A 21084-nucleotide genomic window follows, 5' to 3' on the forward strand; every position below is an offset into this window, starting at 1 on the left:
GCAAGGAATGGTGCCAGTGCAATGCGCCACGTGGCATCTGGCTGTAGGCAGCACTGAAATCATATGAGAAAAAAACACTAATTCTTTCACTTATCTGTTACCCTTATTTGCTTCTGTATTTTACAAAAACTATTAGTGATACTGCTTTGCCATTCCAGAAAAATCCTTATATATATTATTACCCTCTCTCTGTATTTAACTAGGATAGGGATGCCCAAGTTCCATTATGTAGAGGGCTGTTCTAGTCTTTTTGTGCCTGTCCTTGGGAAAGAGTTTCCCTTGGAGATAGATCTGTATGGCTTCCATGCTGCTTGAATTTCAGAAGGTTTAAAAAACCTTGCCTGATTTCCCAGGCCTTGAGCTGAGCTTGGAGAGATGCTCTGTGTTGTACGTGTGGGTGCCTTTGACCAAATTCTCCACTTGTTTTCTTTTTAGCTGTATTCTTTTATTTTTAAAATCTCATTTTGTTTTATTGGATTCTGCTCAGAATCCAATAAAATAATTTTGGAATATTTTAAAAACAAATCTGAAGTGCTGCACAGCTCTATTAACCAATTATACTGTTATAAGCAGCCTAGTAATATATGGTAGTTAGCCCTTCACCAGAGTAAAAAAAAATTGAAAATAGTTGCAACAAAACATATTTATGCACTGAAACAGCCTAGGTAGAGCTTACAAGAGCATAGATAACTTGGTTCAACTGTCTTCAGTTATGGTCACTGTTGGCAAAGCAGCCCAATATGGATATAAGATACTTCACAGAGAAAGATCTATTAAGACTTAGTAATGATACTGAATCAATAAACAACTCAGATTGCATACCAGATCTTTCTGTGACATGTAATCTCTTTCAGAATTGGTTGAACAATATTCATTTTATGTTCCCTCTGATACTAGAAACACTCAGCTCATTATTATTTGTGCCACTTAACCTTTGTGCTTTAATCACCAAATATATAGAGTAGAAATCTTCATCAAGGTGACAGATGTGTGGAAATATATGCCCCATTACAGTATATTATTTTTCTTGTTTCATTTTTTGTTTTGGTTTATTAATTATTTGTTTTTGTATTGTATTTATTATACTTGTATGCCGCCCTATTCCCGGAGGGACTCAGGGCGGCGAACAAACACATGGGGAAGGGGGCAATACAAAAACGAACGAGACAAAACAGAATACAGAGACAAATTAAAAACTACACAACAATCAGCAATTCAAGTGGGGCTGGGAACTCATCAGCCCCAGGCCTGCCGGAATAGCCAGGTCTTAACGGCTTCGAGGAAAGCCTGAAGGGTGGTGAGGGTCCGAATCTCCACGGGGAGATCGTTCCAGAGGGCCGGAGCAGCCACAGAAAAGGGCCTCCCCCGGGGCGTCGACCTTGTATTTAGTATATGTGTCACATTGCCGAGAGCTTAGATTTCATATCATGTCTTCCTTTTTCTCAGGTTTCTCCCATTCCGCCTTTACATTTGGAATAGAGAGTCATATTAGCCAATCCAACATCAATGGAACACTAGTGCCACCTGCTGCCCTTATCTCTATACTTCAGAAAGGCCTACAATATGTTGAAGCAGAGATAAGCATCAATGAGGCAAGTATCACCTCTTCCTTAGCTAGAAAATGCTTAATGATTAGTGCTTGATCAACCTTGCAGTTTGCTTGAATTGATGCCAATTTTGAAGGATACAAGAACACAAACCAGGCCTGATTTATTTGTTAATGTTGGTTTTAATTAAAACGGATGGGCCTGTTTTCTTTCCTTGGTGAAAGCTCTACAGTCTCTTTGTTTATTCTGCTAAGCCTGATACCTTAGCCAATAGAACCACTTCTTTTTAAGTTTACTTTTTACTTTGTACTTTAACTTTCCCCCAATTTTTTCCATGTTTAATTTTTTTATTGTTATCCTCCCTTATCTCTTAGTTACTTGCCTGATTAATAGTCCTCATTGGTCCCTTTCATGTTCTTCCTAAAATAATCAAACAGAACAAAATCTGTTCTTTTTGTTACTCATCTGTCTCTCTCTCTGGTCTAGTATTGAATAAGTATGTTTCTTTGTACCATACTGACATATGAAGTAGCAATAATATACATTGCTAAGATTTCTTAAATACAATTGTTTAAAAAACAATTCATGCTACCATTTTGGAAAAAAACTTGGTAACAAACCTGAAAAGTAAGTTGTCAGAGCATGGCTGTTTGTTCAATTTTAAATAATTTTTGAAGACTGTATTTTACTTAGTACTATCTAATTGGAGTTAAAAGTTTCTATAATTTAAAAAAGTTTTTAAAAATGCTTAGACTTTCTTCACTCTAACTCTCCCTTATAAGTGTTATTTTGAACATCTACTGAATGAAATCTTGATACTTTCAAGCAGAACTTTGCAGAATTAATATCTTCTAAAATAGGATTTTTCAAACTAGATTCTGCAGGACTTGTATGGATTCCATCAAACAAATAAGAAAAAGATCTCTCTCGATCTCTCTCCCTCCCTCCCTCCCTCCCTTCCCCCCCCCTCTCTCTCAGGTTGTTTTTCTTCCTTAATACCTTGCACAGAAGTGACTGAAGTATAGTGAGTAGGGTAGGATTTGTCAGTGGTCATTTGGAAGCTTTTATAAGAGGTTCTGAGCATTTTTTAATAAACAAGTTGCTGTTGGGGGGGGATAGGAAACCTTTGCTGAAAAATATACAACATCTCTTTTCTTTTCATTTCATTCCATTCTCCCTAAAAATGAATCAGAACTGTGCATTTTAGTACTTAATCTACATTAAATTTTATCAGATTGAATTTCACATTAATTAAAATATAATGTTTCAATTTTATTTTAATAGAATTGAACAAACATCGCCTTGCACATTGAATTCAAATATGATCTTGGCTGATTCACATGCCATTGCATTCCATGTCAATGTACGGAAAAACTTTTGCTTCCTTATTCTGTTGCCACATTAAAAAAAAATCAGACTTAACCATAGAGTTGGTGGTATTTGGGTGACATATATATTTAATAAATTATGATTGGTCACATAGTCACCAGATGTTTAGAGTGAGTTTGGCATTTTTATTCACCTTTCAAGTCCTTCCCATGGAGCTGAAATGGGCAGCTATTATTATTTGATGGTGTTAAAGATATCATTGCTGGATGTAACTTGTTTCAAGTAAAGCTGCCATTTGCAATTGATTGATGCATATTTTATCAATGCTGTTGGTGTTCAAGTGATGCTTTAGATATTTTGGGATGGCACCCAAGGAACCGACCACAGTTGGTATTATTTTTGATTATTTTTTTTGCCACAGACATGCTACTTCTTTTCTGTTCAGTCTGTAGATTTACAGTTATAGCGATTGAATAGATTGAATATTATAAATAGATTTATGCCTCCCAGAACTCACTTCTTGTAGATAATTAAGTTTGTAATGCATAGATTCTATATTTAGCATTAAATTTTGTTACCAAATATATATTTAGATTGCAAACAAATATTTGCATGTAATAATCTGATTACTCACAATGAACTTCTGATATCATTTGACTTCAGATGTTAACTGTGCTACACAGAAATCATTATTAAGAAATGTTTCTTGCTAAGGTTCTTTTATTTGAGGCCATTATTTTTATGCCACTTAGAAGATAATTCATTTTCTGTAGATGTCTGTTTGCCTTGGTTTTACTTGCACTATGTTACATAAATTACTATAAGCAAATTGTCAATAGAAAAATTATTGAAACAGCAATTTATTTATACATATTAAAATATCTCATTATTTTAGGTATGGCATATGCTGCTAGCTTTGCTAATCGTAATCATGTGTGATAGGATAATTAAAAATAATGTCAGGTCAAAGTTGGAAGTAGGGTAGAACTTCAAAGTATTCAAAGTTTTTCTTTGATAAATTCTGATTGTTCCTAATTTTCCAGTCCTTAAGATCCTATTGGTGTTCTTAATTTTATTAATTTATTTAACTTGTTTATATGACCATCCATCTCACCTAATGTGATCTAACTCATCTACATTAATCCAATAAAACAATATAGACTGTATATAAAAACAATCATACACATACATACACACCACAGTGTGTGTGTGAGCACAAACTCATAATTGTGGTTTAGTGTGTTTATTAATATTCTCCCACAATTCCCTTCACCAAAAACCCAGAACAGTCCCAATTAAGTCCAACCACAAGCAGACCAATGCTAGTCCACAGAGCATGGTCGTGAGTCCACAAGGCATTGAAAGTTTTCCAATCAAAATAAACCCATCTGGCAAAATTAAGTCCACAATACAAGAGGGTTCACAAGACACAATCCAAGTCAAGGCACGTTGTCAATCCAAAGCAAGGTAAGAATTACAATGACTAAAAACACACACAGCTAGGAAATGAATACGTTGTTCCCAGCCTCACTTTCATCTCTCTGCTGTGCTAATAGCCAGCTTCTGGTGCAACCCATCAAGGAGGCAAGACTTTCTCGCGAGTAATCTGCCTGACCTTTTCTGCACCTGCATTTTCTCTGTCCTATGTGTTCTTGGATCAGAGGCAGAAGGCAGTTCCTTTTCCTCATCAGTGACTGGCTTCACCTGCATGCTTTCTACACCTGAAGCCTCAGGGCCTCAGGTCCTGCTGTAGCTGTGCTTGAACCAAATCACTCTCAGATGGCTGCTTGGAACCATTAACCAACTCGCTTCCAGATGTGCCTGGAATTGGTTCATCTTCCTGGAAAATGACATCTAGAGAGAGATCTGGGGAAGCATCTTGGGGAGTCATCACACATCACACTATCCCATGACCTGTTCTCCCAGAGCCTCGCAGGCCAGGTTTCTGCAGATCCAGCAGTGGAACCAAAGGACCAGCCGAGGGGCATGCACAGCATTGGCATCTTCCCAGAACATGTCCTCGGGGCCATAGCCCTTCCAGTCCACTAAATATTGTAGACATTCCCAACAAACATGGGAACCCACAATGAGTACCATCTCATATTTCAGTTGTCCCTGCACTAACACCATCATGAGCAAGGACAAGTGGAATACTGGGTGGATGCACAATTAAGTGGGCAGAGTCAGACGACTGGGTTGATGACCAATTCCACTGAGAATGGGCTAGGAAACAGTGTAAATCTGACCCTCACCAGAAGCTTGCCATTCAGAACAAGGTCGGTGGCTAGTCGTACAAGCGGTGTGGAGGGAGTTGCTCCGCTTCTTGCTTGCTGAACACATCAGCATAGTAGAAAAAGTAGAAGAGGGGTGCATTATACTATGATAGACTGTATAGCTATATGATTCATCCAATGTTGGACTAGAAAAACTTTTGCTGATCTAAAAAGAAATTTTATTATGGTATTACTTAATCTTCAGGAGGAAAAAAAAGAAATAATAGAATGAATTTTCTGAATCTCCTAAAATCCAACCAGATCAAAAGGTTTCAAATGAAGCCTTACGTATAATTTTATGTTATACTCTGATCAATGTCTTCTGAGGATGTCAAAATATTTTTTCTTGTTCTTAAGTATGTGACTGTCAATTTCATTGTCAGTATGTGACGTCCATAATTTATTTTCTGATTAATCATTCACATTATTTTCATCGTTGCATATAGTACAGGTAGTCCTCAAATTACATCCACAATGGAGTCTGAAATTTATTTTGCTAAATGAGAAATTGCTAAGTGAGTTTTGCCCCATTTTACAATCTTTCTTGCCACATTTGTTAAGTGAATCAGTGCAGTTGTTAAGTTAGTAAAATGGTTGTTAAGTGAATCTTGTTTCCCCGTTGACTTTGCTTGTCAGAAGTTTGCAAAAGTAGATCACATGACTCCAGGACACTGCAATCGTCATAAATGTGAGTCAGTTGCCAAGCATCTGAATTTTGATCACGTGACCATGGGAATCACACAATGATCATAAGTGTGAAAAATGGTCATAAGTCACTTTTTTCAGTGCCATTGTAACTTTGAACAGTCACTAAATGAACTGTTGCAAATTGAGGATTACCTGTAATCTAGCAAATTAGTAGTAAAAATACTATAGATTCAATTGAAGACTATAATTTTTGATTATGTGGTAATTGTACTCTGTCTAGCTAATATTTCATTTATTTATCAGGAAAAACATAGTTTAATCCTTTTTCTTTCTTTTTTTCTTTCCATTCCTAGGATGGTACAGTGTTTGATGGCAGACCTATAGAGTCATTATCTTTGATAGATGCAGTAATGCCTGATGTAGTGCAAACTCGGCAGCAGGCTTTCAGGGAAAAATTAGCACAGCAGCAAGCTAGTGCAGCAGCAGCTGTAGCTACAACAGCAACAGCAGACACAACTACTACAACAGTCACAACAACAACTATTGCTGTCCCACAGCAAAATACACCAAAGACTGGAGAAGCCACTGTGAATGGAGAGGAGAATGGGGCGCATGCAATAAGTAAGTTAAACTATGTTTTCTAATGGATATGTTTACATTAAATGCAAATTTATGTGGCAAAGCTAGATATATGTATAGACATCTTTGAACTCTAGACATTATAAGATTTTTATGCTCAAAAGACCAAAAGCCACAGACATATTGCTCTCATTTTACTTACATATTAGTTGATGTCTTTTTATTATTTGTGTTCAGGTTACTACAAAGCGATTACCAAATAAGCATCGGAAATTCTAAATTGTATTGAGCACCATAAGTTCTCGTCAGTCTTCATCTGCTGGGAATAGAAAGCAGGCTTAAACTGTCTTGATGTCAGTCAATAATGATCTTGTCCTCTTGGGAAAAAATTAACATTTCCAATCAATAGTTATGCGTATTCCAATTTTCCTATTAGTTTTGTTACTATTGTTTTATTTTCATTGTTTCTGTTTTCACTATGCCTTGAATCAGTTTACATAGATTTATGTATGTTTTGCAGATAATCACTCAAAACCAATGGAAATCGATGGGGATGTTGAAATTCCTTCTAATAAAGCAACAGTTCTTCGGGGTCATGAATCAGAGGTGTTCATCTGTGCCTGGAATCCTGTCAGTGATCTACTAGCATCAGGGTAAATTATGGATTAAAACAAATGTGAACTTTTTAATATTTTTCATTATTGCCCAGCAGTATCAATTCTAGCAACAACAGTAAATAGAATTTGGCAGATAATGTTCATTTTTGGAAGGAAGACATGTGCACATAAGAAATGGATTTCCTACTAATATATAATAATACCGTTTCAAAACAATTTTGAGCAAACCCCAAGTTTTTCTTTCTGTGTAATATGTGTATTCATTCTTTTTAGATCTGGTGATTCCACTGCCAGAATATGGAATCTTAATGAAGGCAACAATGGTAGTTCCACGCAACTAGTTTTGAGGCACTGTATAAGAGAAGGAGGGCATGATGTTCCCAGCAATAAAGATGTAACATCACTAGACTGGAATGTAAGTTGACGAATAAACTCTTGTCTATAGAATACAGCTTGTGTATAAAATATAATTATCCGTATGTGTGTGAGAGAGAGGAGGGGAAGAGAGAGAGAGAGAGAGAGAGAGAAAGCGCAAGTTGGTCAGTGAGTAAGTGAGTGAATGAATGAATGAAAGCCAGCTTACTATAATGATTAAGGCACCAGACTAGAAACCAGAAGACCATGAGTCCTAGTGTGAAAGCTGGCAGAGTGACTTTGGCCAGTTTCTCTTAACCCACAACATCATGCTCAGGTGACAAGCCAATAGGTCAATTCATGTTTCTAGCAAAGGATCAACACTCAGTTGATCCAAAAAGAAAAAGTGGAACCTGCACTTAGGAAGTTATAGATACAGTATAGATATAAATATTTCTTCCAATTTTTCCTTGCAGGTATAATAGTAATTTAGGTGTAAGCAATTTGATGCCTTCTAGTTTGTTTGTTTTGTTTTGTTTTATTGAACACTTATAGGCCGCCCTTTTCCCTGAGGGGACTCAGGGCGGCTTACAATAATAAGGGAGGGGAGTGCAAGACAAGACATAAAAGAAAATGTGAGTAAAAAAATAATTAACAATAAAAACACAACATTCACTCAGCATTCGGGCGGGGAGAGAGTAAAGTCCTATCCCCAGGCCTGACGGGATAGCCAGATCTTGAGGGCCGTGCGGAAGGCCTGGACGGTGGTGAGGGTGCGAATCTCCACGGGGAGATTGTTCCATAGCGTCGGAGCTGCAACTGAGAAGGCTCTCCTCCGCGTAGTCGCCAGTCGGCACTGACTGGCGGATGGAATTCGGAGGAGGCCTACCCTGTGCGATCTGATGGGACGCAGGGAGGTAATTGGCAGAAGGCAGTCTCTCAAATAGCCAGATCCACTACCATGGAGCGCTTTATGGATGGTAAGTAGGACCTTGAAGTGCACCCGGAGATCAACAGGTAGCCAGCGCAGCTCACGGAGGATCGGTGTTATGTGGGCGAACCGCGGTGCGCCCACGATCACTCGCGCGGCCGCATTCTGGACTAGCTGAAGTCGCCGGATGCTCTTCAAGGGCAGCCCCATGTAGAGCACATTGCAGTATTCCAGCCTAGAGATCACAAGGGCTCGAGTGACTGTTGTGAGGGCCTCCCGGTTCAGGTAGGGCCGCAACTGGCGCACCAGGCGAACCTGGGCAAATGCCCCCCTGGTCACAGCTGACAAATGATGGTCAAACTCAGCTGTTTTGGATAATAGTTCAGCAGCTCCAACTAGTATCAGTTATTTTAAATGTATTGTCAGAGTTCCAAATAGCATCCAAAAATAAATCCGAGTCCAAGGCAATGTATTGCTCAAAGTTCCAATTTATTAAGAGAGCCATGTTGGCACATTTGGGAAAACTCAAATCTGAAAGCTTCCAGGTTTTTCCAAATAGTTGAAAGTTCAAGATCTTGCCCCACACCCACAATTCCATCACATGGTCCAATCTCCCACTGCTATGCTGGCAATTCCACCCATCCAGTTCCTGTCAGGTGCAGAGACAAAGGATGACCCTGGCTGTCTAGAAAGAATTTGGTTTTGGCTACATAGTAAATAACTCCATTCATTCCCACTCCCATTTTCCCACAATAGAAAAAGTCATAGAAGAATAATAGAAAGTGTGACAGGCCAAAGATCCAAAAGAAAACTGCAGGCCTGACATGTATGCTAATAGTCTCCTTATACCAGAATCGAACTAGTATGCTTATGGAACAAACTGAAAATGTCACACTGCAGTAACAGTTTATTTTGAGAATATTGTAGATGGAAACCATTTACTTATATATTAAAAAATACATATGTAATATTTAAATAAAATAATATTTCTAATGATCCAGAGAGAATCTATCCTTTTGTTTTGTATTTTTCAAAGTTACAAGGATTGGAATTTGTAGTTTAGAAAATGAATCAGAAAATGCATTAAAAAAGAGATACTTTCATTTTGGTCAATGAGTAACAAATGGAAAAATAAAATATATAAAAAAACCCATCCATATGAATGTTATTAAAGTGAATAAAATGTAACCCAAGATTATGTACATTACATCCATAAAATTTGTGAAACTCCTATTAATCTATAAAAAGATTATAACTTCTATTATAAGTTATAAAAAGATAAAGCATAGATTCAGTTATTATCATGTAGAGTGGTACCCTGGTATTCTATGAAACTCATCAAATTTGGTACTCAACACATTTTGAATTTTTTGTCCCGATGCTCATCATTTGTTTGGTATCAACTCACAAGCTAAAACTTGTTGGTGTCAGCTGCCTCGTGACTCACAATATTATTCCTTAGGGGAGCGGAAATTATTTGATACTCATTGTTTTTAGTACTTATTGCGCCTCCCAGAACCAGTTAAGGATGGGTACTGAGGTACCATTGTATTAAAGCTTACATTATACTAAGATACAAAAAAATAGCATATCTAATAGGTATGAAATATCAGGGCATAGTTTTTATGCTCTTGCAGAAAATTTAGCAGTTATCCTCTTAATATGTATAGGCAGTATACCAGTATTCAGAGATTTTCAGGGCAATAGCATTATTTTGTCAACTAGTATACACCAAATGAATTGGGTTCTTTTTATTGGTAGAAATGATTTTTCCCCAGATTATTGGTTTTTACTTAGGATGTTATCACATTACCTATAGTTGTATGCATTTTTATCTAGCAACTTTTGTTGAGAAAAGGGAATTCATGAAGCTCTTATACAAAATACAGAATAACAGAGTTGGAAGGGACCTTGGAGGTCTTCTAGTCCAACCCGCTGCCTAGGCAGGAAACCCTACAGTACTTTAAACAAATGGTTATCCAATATCTTCTTTAAAAAGTGTTGCAGCATTCACAACTGCTGGAGGCAAATTGTTCCATTGATTACTTGTTCTAACTGTCAGGAAATTTCTCCTTAGTTCTAGATTGCTTCTCTCCTTGATTAGTTCCCACCCATTGCTTCTTGTTTTGCCCTCAGGTGCTTTGGAGAATAGCTTGACTTCCTCTTCTTTGTGGCAGCCCCTGAGATATTGGAACACTGCTATCATGTCACCCCTAGTCCTTTTTTTCATTAAACTAGACATACCCAGTTCCTACAACCATTCTTCATATGCTTTAGCGTCCAGTCCTCAAATCATCTTTCTGGCTCTTCTTTGCACTCTTTCTAGAGTCTCCACATCATTTTTACATTGTGGCAACCAAAATTGGATGCAGTATTTCAAGTGTGGCCTTACGGAGGCATTATAAAATAGTATTAACACTACACGTGATCTTGATTTTGTCCTTCTGTTTATGCAGCCTAGAACTGTGTTGGCCTTTTTGGCAGCTGCTGCACACTGCTGACTCATATTAGGAATATGTTATTGGGAGAAAGAGAGAGGGGAAACCTGAATATGTTGAGATAAAGTAAATCCTTTCAGATCAGCTAAAATGTAAATCCTTTCAGATCAGCTAAAATGCCTCATTAAACTAATTATATATTAGCTAAATTATTGTGATAACACTAGCAGTAGGATAGCAAATAGACTTACATACTACTCCATAGTACTTTTCAGCACTCTCTGGGTGGTTTATCCAGGGCTCTTTATCCTATTATGAGAACAATATACTGCATTAGCAGGCTTGTTTCTAGTTGTCAAACTAGCCATTAATTTTTGATATAAACTGGTATTGATATTTACTCCTTGTCATGAAAATATTTGCTTTTTTATACTTGAAGATCACAGTTGAATTATTGAATCATAACTGATTTTGGCCTCATATTAAAAAAATTCTCTCCTTTTTGCTTATTTTACAGAGTGATGGAACACTCCTGGCTACTGGATCATATGACGGATTTGCAAGAATATGGACGGAAGATGGTAAGACTGAAGAAATAATTTTTCCAGATAATTAGATTTTTGGGGGGATCCTAAATTTGTTTCACTATTCAAATTATTTAAAACATTGTTTTTATTTACAGGAAATCTTGCAAGCACCTTAGGGCAACATAAAGGGCCCATCTTTGCTCTGAAGTGGAATAAAAAGGGAAATTACATTTTAAGTGCTGGCGTTGATAAGGTAAGTGTTGAATTCTATAGTTTGCAAGTATCAATTATCTAATTATCTTTTTAAGATAATTCTTGAAACAGCTGCTATTTTTGTATTTACCAGATGGTGGTGCCATCATAATCTTCATTTCTCTATATGCACAATATTGTTATGATCAACTCTTGTCCAGTTTATTGATGGCCACATTTGTTATCTGTTGAAGACCCCATATTATCTATTTTGTGTGGATTGTTTTGACTTTACAACTAATAATGCTGTTTGACATATGTTTTTTTTCCTTCTAATTGCTCTTCCTTCTCTAACTAGACAACAATAATTTGGGATGCTCATACAGGTGAAGCTAAACAACAGTTTCCTTTCCACTCAGGTAATTAAAGTTCAACTGTTATTTATGCTTTCTATATTTAACAAATGACAAAAAAGTTTACTCTGTCATAATTAATTATGTATCACAAGTGACTATTAAACAGATTTAGGCTATTGTATCCTAGTTTGCTTGATTATATTTGTCTGATAAAAAGAACAGAAGTGAAATAAGTTTTGCTAGACAAATTTGAGAGTAAAATTTTGGGTGTTGCCATATCATAAAGCATTGATAGACCAAATCACTGAGAAACATTCATTATTCTCAGTTATCTTTTACATAAGAGATAGTATCTTTGTAGTGATTTAGCCCAATCACATACTTATTATACCAATGACATAAATTTATATAAATGGTATCCAACAATATTATAATGTAAATTGCATGAATTATTCCATTTTCATCTTACATTATTCAAGCAATATAAATTGCATTGGATATTTGGTATCACAGAAATTTAAAATGCAAAGTTATGTCAAGAATTCATCTTGTATTATTTCAGTAAAGAGTCTGGGCCATGTTTTAGTTCAGACTGATAGTGTTCTAAAAGTCTATCCTCTGGTTTCTCAAAAACTTTGTTCTAGCATGTATGTAAAAACTACATTATTATCTAATTTATTTTGATAGCTTTTACAGGTTTCAGAAAGTGTGCTGTGTTTTTTTATTTGTTTGGTGGTTTTTTTCTATAGGTAGTCCTTTAACTATGACTGTGATGGTCATAAATTGGGTCACCCACATAACTGTCCCGATTTTACCTATTTTTGCAATGTTAATGAATATCACAGTCACTAAGTGAACACTGCAGTTGTTAAATGAATCAATGATTCACTAGCAGTTGGTTTTGCTGAAAACCAGAAGTAAATGCTGGTTGTCCTCAAAACTGTCATAAAACACGTTAATGTATGTTATTTGTATGATAATGTCATTAGAGTGGAAATTAGACCCACTGCATGCTATGGCATCAAAGTCTGGTACATAATGGTTTTATTCTATTGTAAATAGTGCTCATATTAGCAGAATAATGTTGGTCATTCTTTCAGAATAATAGTCTAGTGTTAGGATAATACATGTAATTAAATTAAATTTGCTTCCTGGCTAAATTTCCTAATGATCCTTTTCTGTCCTCCTTCCACAGCCCCAGCCCTGGATGTAGATTGGCAGAACAATACTACCTTTGCATCGTGTAGCACTGATATGTGCATACATGTATGCAGACTTGGCTGTGATCGTCCAGTCAAAACCTTTCAAGGCCACACGGTAAAATTAAGCAATAATCTTAACACATTGCAATTAAAACAGACTTCATCAATATTTCAGGAATACTATATTCTTAAATCAATAGCTGTCTAATTCATTTAGCTGGCAGGCATATATTGAATTTTGAGAATATACATTTAGGTGTTCATGCAAAATTGCAAGCATGTTACTCTGGGATGGGAGTCTCCTCATTAGCTGGCAAAGTGGTCATGTCTAGTAACAGGAAGCCAAGAAGGAAAGTTCCATTATTATCTTACCTTCTTTTTAGGTAGTATCCATGCTTCAAAATTAGATAATACATTAGGGATTTTAGTCTTAAATTTAATCTTTGTATTCTTGGCAGTAAATTCATTGATGTTAATAAGAAAGTGGTAAAATCATTTTTATTTGTTTTTATAGCTTTGCTTTAGAAAAATAGAAATGCTATTTTAATTAGAACATTAAATAGAATTCATGGTAGTGAACCAGTGGTCTGAATTAGTATGCAACACTTTCCCCAGAGATTATTTAAAACCAATGGGTATTTTTTTAACCTATGAAGAGATCTGCAAAAAAGATAGCTAATTGTAATATTGGGAGAATGCAAGATAATTTATCAATTAAATAGGAAATCCATAAAAATATAATTTTACATTGTACTTTATAATATAATATGAATTACATGTATAATTTTGAGTTTTTAAAAAATATTTAGGCTCATTATTGTAATTATTATAAAGTTTCTCTACATTACACTACACACAACAGCAGATATAACAGCTTTTGCATTCTTACATGAGGCAACATCTAATTCCAATTTCTAATTTTCCATGCATCCCTGATGGCTATTTATGTATAAAACAGGCAAAACACCCCTGAAATGATGATGATGATGATGATGATGATGATGATGTAGTAGTAGTAGTAGTAGTAGTGGTAGTAGTAGTAGTGGTGGTAGTAGTAGTAGTAGTAATGATGATGACGATGACAATGATGATGATGAAAAATCTGTACTAGGGAAGAAAATATCTCTATTATGAAAGCTTATTATCACTCTGAGCCAGCAAAATGTGGATTTCAGAAACGAATGTATCAGATTTCGAAGGTGAACCACACAGACTGTGATATCAGTGAACAAAGGCTAATGGACCAACGACGTGTATTTCTAAGCCACAAATTTTTCTCTACCGCAGAATTAATAGGAATTGAAGAGAAAGCAACTAATGCTCTGAATATACCAACAAAGAAGAGTAACATCAAGAATGATTTGCAGACTCAAAAGCAAACTGAGGAAGAAAGGGAGGAAGAGGATGCTGAAATGGATGAAGATAAAGAACAAACACCAACAGATATTGCTCAATTAGCTGACAAAATAAAGCATCAAATGGAAGATGCTGAAAGAACACATTTACCAAAGCTTAACCAAGTGAACCAGAAAGAATTGAGAAAGGTACTAAAAAAGGTCAATGAGACTGTGCAAACCATTCAAACCACTACATTAGCTGAAACAAACCAGCTGATGTATGCAGTAGCCTTCATAACCACCAAAGAATTGGGTTTGAAAATGCAAAAGAACCAAAGAGGCAAGAAGAGGAAGCCTAAATGGAAAATTCGGTTGGAATTGAAGATCAAAAAATTTCGTGGAGACTTGAACAACTTGAAGAATCTAAGGCAAGATCAGCTAAAGAACAAGTGGTCAAAAGCAGCCTTGAAGCAAGATATGATTTGGAGAATAAAGAGATTGCGATACTAATTGAGGAGCTGGAGCAGAGGGTTGTTGCCATTGCTGAAAAGATTAAAAGATATGAAAACCGAGTAACTCAATTCAAGGAAAACTCGCAGTTCAGAGCAAATCAGCACCAGTTTTATAAGAGCTTAGAAAGTGGAGAAGGAGTAACAACAAATGAAAAGCCTGATAAAGGGAAAGCTCTGAAATTCTGGAAGAATTTGTGGGAAAACAACAAGAAGCACAACAGAAATGCAAAATGGATCAAACAGATTGAGGATTCTATTAAAGTGCATAAAATGGAAGATGTGAAAATAACAAAAGAAATGGTGCAAAGACAGTCAAGAAAAGTTGAAGAACTGGAGTGCACCTGGACCAGATGAGTTACATGACTTCTGGTTAAAGGCACTTTACAAGTATGCACAAAAGATTGGCAGCCCAAATGAACCAGATCTTAAAAACACCTGGAAATGATGAATGGATAAAAACTGGAAGGACATTTTTGATTTAAAAAGATAAAGAAAAAGGAAAGGATCCTGGAAGCTATAGGCTAATCACCTGCTTGCCAACAACATACAAGCTCCTTACTGGTATCATTGCAAACCAAATTTATGGATACTTGGAAAGAAATAACTTGCTTCCGGTAGAACAGAAAGGATGCTGCAAAAATTCAAGAGAAACAAAGGACCAACTGCTGATTGACAAACTAATCCTAAAGAATTCAAAGAAAAGACGAACCAACCTGTTCATGGCTTGGATAGACTATAAGAAAGCATTTGATTCAGTTCCCCATAGCTGGATCAAGAAATGCCTGAAAACCTTTGGCATCAGCAGCAACATACAAAAATTCATGGAAACTTCAATGAACCTCTGGAAAACGAAGTTTATAGCTAATGAAGAAGTACTGGGTGAAGTTGAAATTAAACGAGGCATTTTCCTGGGCAATTCCCTTTCACCCCTACTTTTTATACTCTCAATTCTACCACTGACAATCATTTTGAAGAAGATGAACTATGGATACGAACTTGCAAAGAAAGGACTGAAAATTTCACACTTGGTGTACATGGATGATTTGAAGCTGTTTGGTAAAACAAAAGCTGAACTGAATTTATTAATTGAAAGCACAAAAGAATTTAGTCAAGACATTGGTATGCAGTTTGGAATTGACAAATGTGCAACAATGGCAACCAAAGCAGGCAAGGTCATAGAAGATGATCGAATAGAACTTGAGAATGAAGAAATGATAAAGGCAGTAAAACCAGAAGAAGGCTACAAGTACTTGGGGATTTTAGAGGCTTCTGACTTAATGCATAATAAAGTCAAGGAATTAACTTCAGCCAAGTACATTCAACAAATTCGCAAGATATTAAAGTCCAAATTGAATGAAGGAAACATCATAAAAGCCATAAATACCTGGGCTATATCTGTGATTCAATACTCTGCAGGAATAATTGACTGGACCCAGATGGAGTTGGACAATTTGGACAGAAAAACAAGGAAGCTTATGACAATGAATCATGCTTTGCATCCTAAAAGTGATGTTGACCGATTATATCTACCAAGAGCAGAGGGTGGTCAAGGATTCCTACAAGTAAAACATACTGTGGAAGAAGAAAAACAAAGCTTGAATGATTACATCCAGAAAAGTGAAGAACCAATGATTAAGGAAGTAAATAAAGACAACTAAGTCAAAAGCTGAATATAAGAAAAAAGTAATTGAGAAGCGAGCTGAAAATTGGAAAAACAAGCTACGCATAGCCAATACTTGAAAAGTACTGAAGGCAAAGCTGACCAAAAACTAATTTGGAACTGGTTAAGATCAGGAGCACTGAAAAAGGAAACAGAGGCTTTATTTTGGCAGCTCAAGAACAAGCCTTAGCCACAAACTGCATGAAAGCAAAAATTCAACATGTTACCAACAACAGCAAATGTCGCCTCTGTAATGAGAAAGACGAGACAGTCGACCACTTGATCAGTGTGTGCAGCAAAGTTTCACAAACTGACTACCTACAACGCCATGACTGTGGTGCTAAGATCATTCACTGGAAATTGTGTCAAAAGTTTGGATTTAAGTACAGCAAAAACCACTGGGAACGTGGAAGAAGGCGGGGCTTAGCAGTGAGAAGATGGAGTTTTAGGCTATTCCTGAAATTCCTCTATACCAAAGGATTTTTTGGACGGGTTCTTTGAACCCCAGCTGTCCCGAAGACGACAGTGGAGGTGGGGAGGGACCCAGGACCCCAGAGATAATCGCAAATCTCTGGGGGAGGGTATTAACTCCCCGTGCCAATTCCTTTTTGGATTAGCTGTGTGCTAACTGAAACTGCAGGTCGCCCCTAAGAATGGAAGAAGTGATATCATCTGGTAAGCTGATTTTATTATCCAAGAGAGATTGTTCCTGTTAAAAATTAAGCTAATTGAAAACCAAACAACAGAAGATCAGCGGCGAATTAGCTTTTCTAATGGTTTTATGACTGGTGGTTACTCTACCTCTTAAATGCTTCAAGAAACTCCGCGATATTCTCCCCCCTCTGAATCTCCCTAAGTGGATCGTAAAACTTATTTCCTACTAACTAGCCCGTCACGATTCGACATTTTTATTACTTTACTATCCAGCTCTGTTTACAACTAGATAAGATTGACAGCCGGTAAGAGACTAAAAAAAAAAAAAGTTAAAAAGTGCTTTGAAGCCTCTGGGGAAAAAAAAGAGAGCCTTTATTTTAACTACGACACATCATGGCGTCCCAAGATACTTCCAAGACTTTATTTCAGACTCTTTTCTCTGCGTGTAGAGAACTTTTCCATTCTTACCAAAGATTGGAAAGAAAAATGGATCAATTTATTCTAAAATATGAAGCTAAAACTGAGAACGTTGAATGCTTAAATGTTCCTGAAACACAAACGGAAAATGTGAGAAATGGTGTCTGGTCTATCTCAGAGGAAGAGAAGAAGGGGGAAGCCATAAAGACGGCTCATTTAAAGAGACAGTGTGCAGAAGGAATGGAGAATCCACCCTTGAGAATTAAAGTTAAATTGGGAAGCTTTATAAACCAAGAACAACTTTATTACTTCATCACTGACATTCAGAATCCAAAGGTGCCGAAATACTTTTGTTTGGACTTGCTTATGGAAACATTTGGTAAATTTATTCAACGAATGGCTACTGGACGGAGAAAACCTTGTGGCTGGAGGGACACAGGCTGACAGATGGGACAATAAAAACTAAAATTAGCTAGATCGAATTACTTTAATTTGTAATAGATATAGCTGAATAATGACTGATATGGATAGCAATATATATAATCTGGAACTGGCCGATAGATTGTTGAATACAATTGAAAACTAGTTAAACCTAATTGCTTTTCTGTGTAACAAATATTGTTGAATAATAATTGATATTGATAGCAATGTATATAATGTGGAGTTGACATGATAATTAACAATGGGATATGAGAAAATACTTTTAGATTACACATAAAGAGTATTAACTATAATAATTAGCACTATTAAAAAACTAAATAGAATCCATACAATCCAATGTTAATTAATACTGGGAAAATGTTATGATATATGATATAATTGAATATTATGGATGTTTAGCTAAAATAGAATCTAGATTGGATCACTTCAATTTGTAATAGATATAGCTGAATAATGATTGATATAGATAGCAATATATATAATTTGGAATTGGTTGATAGATTGATGAATATAACTGAAAATTAGCTAAATCTAATTGCTTTTTTGTGTAACAGATATTGCTGAATAATAATTGATATTAATAGTAATGTATATAATGTGGAGTCGATATGATAACTAACAATTGGATATGAGAAAATACCTTTAGGGTATACATAAAGAGTATTAACTATAATAATTAGCACTATTAAAAAATTAAATAAAATCCATATAATTAAATGTTAATCAATATTGGGAAAATGTTAGGATATATGATATAATTGAATATTATGGATGTCTAGTTAAAATAGAATATGAGGATTTGATGATAATAGAGGATTTTACAAATAAGTAAATGAACTGCCAGCATGTGTTATGGACTAATTCCTTAGCATAACTAAGGATGAAGGATGTTTAAATAATTATAATAATTAAAACCGGAGGTATAATGATGTTGATATGGCAAATATTCGAGTTAAGATACTTGAATTAATAGGAGTCAATCGAAGAGAAGCACCAAAACATGTTGTAACCAGTTGATATACTTCCTATTTTTTCATAATAGATACCTGTGTTTTGTTTTGTTTTTCTGATTGTTGTCTTTGTTTTTTTCTGTATTATCTGTAATTGATTGATATATTAAGAAAGATGTTGTACCAGCTTTAAACTAAAACTAAAAAAACATTTAATAAAAAAAACCACTGGGAACATCAGGTCCAGAAGGTTTTAGAGAATGAGAAAGTCAAGATCTTATGGGACTTCAGAATTCAGACTGACAGGCACTTGGCCCACAACACCTGACATAACAATAGTTGAAAAGAAAAAATATGGTTCATTGACATTGCAATACCTGGAGATGCACGAATTGAAGATAAACAGGAAGAAAAAATAACAAAGTACCGGTACTTGGAAATTGAAGTTGAGCGACTGTGGAAAAAGAAATCGTGTGTTGTCCCAATTGTAATTGGAGCCCTTGGAGCAATACCTAAAGGGCTACCTTGCTATCTGGAAATTTTAAACTTATCAGACTTGAACATTCTGATTCTACAAAAAACCACCCTACTTGGAACAGCTTATATCCTCCGACGTTACCTTAACAGTTCCTAGGTCCTTGGTTAGGACTCAAGCTGTTGAGCTATCAACCAGCCCCAAAGGTTGTGAATCTCACCAAAGATTAACCACAGAATAATAATCATAATCATAATCATCGCAATACCAGGTGATAGCAGGGTCGCCGAGAAGGAACATGAAAAAATCGCAAAATACCAGGACTTAAAAATCGAAATTCAACGACTATGGCACAAACCAGCAGTGGTAATTCTAGTGGTAATTGGCACACTGGGTGCTATTCCAAAAGCACTGGAATTACATTTAAAACAGTTAAAAATTGACAAAATCACCATCAGTCAAATGCAAAAAGCCGCACTGCTTGAATCTGCACGCATATTACGAAAATACGTTACGACGTCCTAGGCCCCTGGGTGGGGCCCGACTAGTAACCAATGCCAAATCCGGCGAAACAACTGGCCGCTGTGATACAATTGTATAATAATAATAATAACAACAACAACAACAACAACAACAACAACATAACTCCGCCGTTGCTGGTCCCAAGCTCGGATGAGAAAGGAGGAGGGTTGGGGTCAGGTTGGCAACTGGCCCCATAAAAAAAACCCCGCCAACCCATACAATATGGTGAAAGAAACGAATAAAAATTTTATACTGCACCAGTCGCCGCGCGGGTTAACAAGGGCCGCGGCGGATGTTGGGGTCCCTGGACATCCGTCGACAAGTGGGCTACAAGTGGACCAGCTAACAAAACGACAAAAATATAGTGCAGATGAAAACCGTGCCATAATGGCCTGTTACTACAACTCAGAGCCAGAAAAAAGAGGTTATTTAAAGCGAATGTATGAATTATGGAAAGAACAATATCCAGATTCAAATGTTAGTGAACAATGACTAGCAGATCAAAGGCGATTTATTATACGGAATAAAGTGTTTAGTGAAGTTGAACTTGAGGAAATTCAGGCAAATTGCAAAACCCAAAAAACAATATCACAAGCAGAAATAACTGATATTCAAGACACAACTAAAGACATTATAGTAGAACTCCCAGAAGAAGCTCTCGGGGAGGAAATAACATCACCACCACTAGAACCAGTTATCACTGAACCAACTGATGAACTAACTCAAAAACAAAAAGAATTGAAGGATAAGATCATGGAGCATTTTCTGCTTAATGAGGAAAGGCAATGTTTATCATCACTAAAAACTGTGCCTAAGAAAATTTTGGCCCCATCATGAAAATGGTTAATGCAGTGTTTTCAACAATTGAATCGGGATCCATCTTGGAAACGAACCATTTAATGTATTGTATTTGTATTGTATTTATTTGTCTTGTATGCCGCCCACTCCCGAAGGACTCCGGGCGGCTCACAATAGACAAGGGAAGGGGAAAACTGGACAAAGACAACACTTTAAAAACAAAAACCGCAACATTCACAATTTCCGTGGGGCTGGATGTTTCACAAGCCCCCCGGCCTGCTGGAGCAGCCAGGACTTGGTGGCTTTGCGGAAGGCCGGGAGGGTA

At 36.4% G+C, this 21084-nt stretch overlaps 2 protein-coding genes across 6 annotated transcripts in view; both read left to right on the forward strand.

The window, feature by feature from the left end:
- The window catches only part of WWC3 (WWC family member 3), a 1020491-nt gene that overhangs the window by 599487 nt on the left and 399920 nt on the right, over positions 1-21084 (forward strand). The gene's annotated exons all lie outside the window — the stretch shown is intronic.
- TBL1X (transducin beta like 1 X-linked) overlaps positions 1-21084 on the forward strand; it is a 184716-nt gene that overhangs the window by 151640 nt on the left and 11992 nt on the right. For all 5 annotated transcript variants that reach the window (XM_087726395.1, XM_087726396.1, XM_087726394.1 and 2 more), the window contains 8 exons: positions 1447-1592; positions 6151-6418; positions 6897-7029; positions 7267-7408; positions 11234-11297; positions 11399-11496; positions 11794-11854; positions 12987-13108. In XM_087726395.1, the coding sequence (XP_087582521.1) occupies positions 1447-1592; positions 6151-6418; positions 6897-7029; positions 7267-7408; positions 11234-11297; positions 11399-11496; positions 11794-11854; positions 12987-13108 (1034 nt within the window). The remainder of the gene's footprint in view (positions 1-1446; positions 1593-6150; positions 6419-6896; positions 7030-7266; positions 7409-11233; positions 11298-11398; positions 11497-11793; positions 11855-12986; positions 13109-21084) is intronic.

Source organism: Thamnophis sirtalis, unplaced genomic scaffold, assembly GCF_051295495.1.
Source record: "Thamnophis sirtalis isolate CommonGarterSnake01/CBP01778 unplaced genomic scaffold, rThaSir2_p1.2 scaffold_12, whole genome shotgun sequence".
Classification (NCBI taxonomy): domain Eukaryota; kingdom Metazoa; phylum Chordata; class Lepidosauria; order Squamata; family Natricidae; genus Thamnophis; species Thamnophis sirtalis.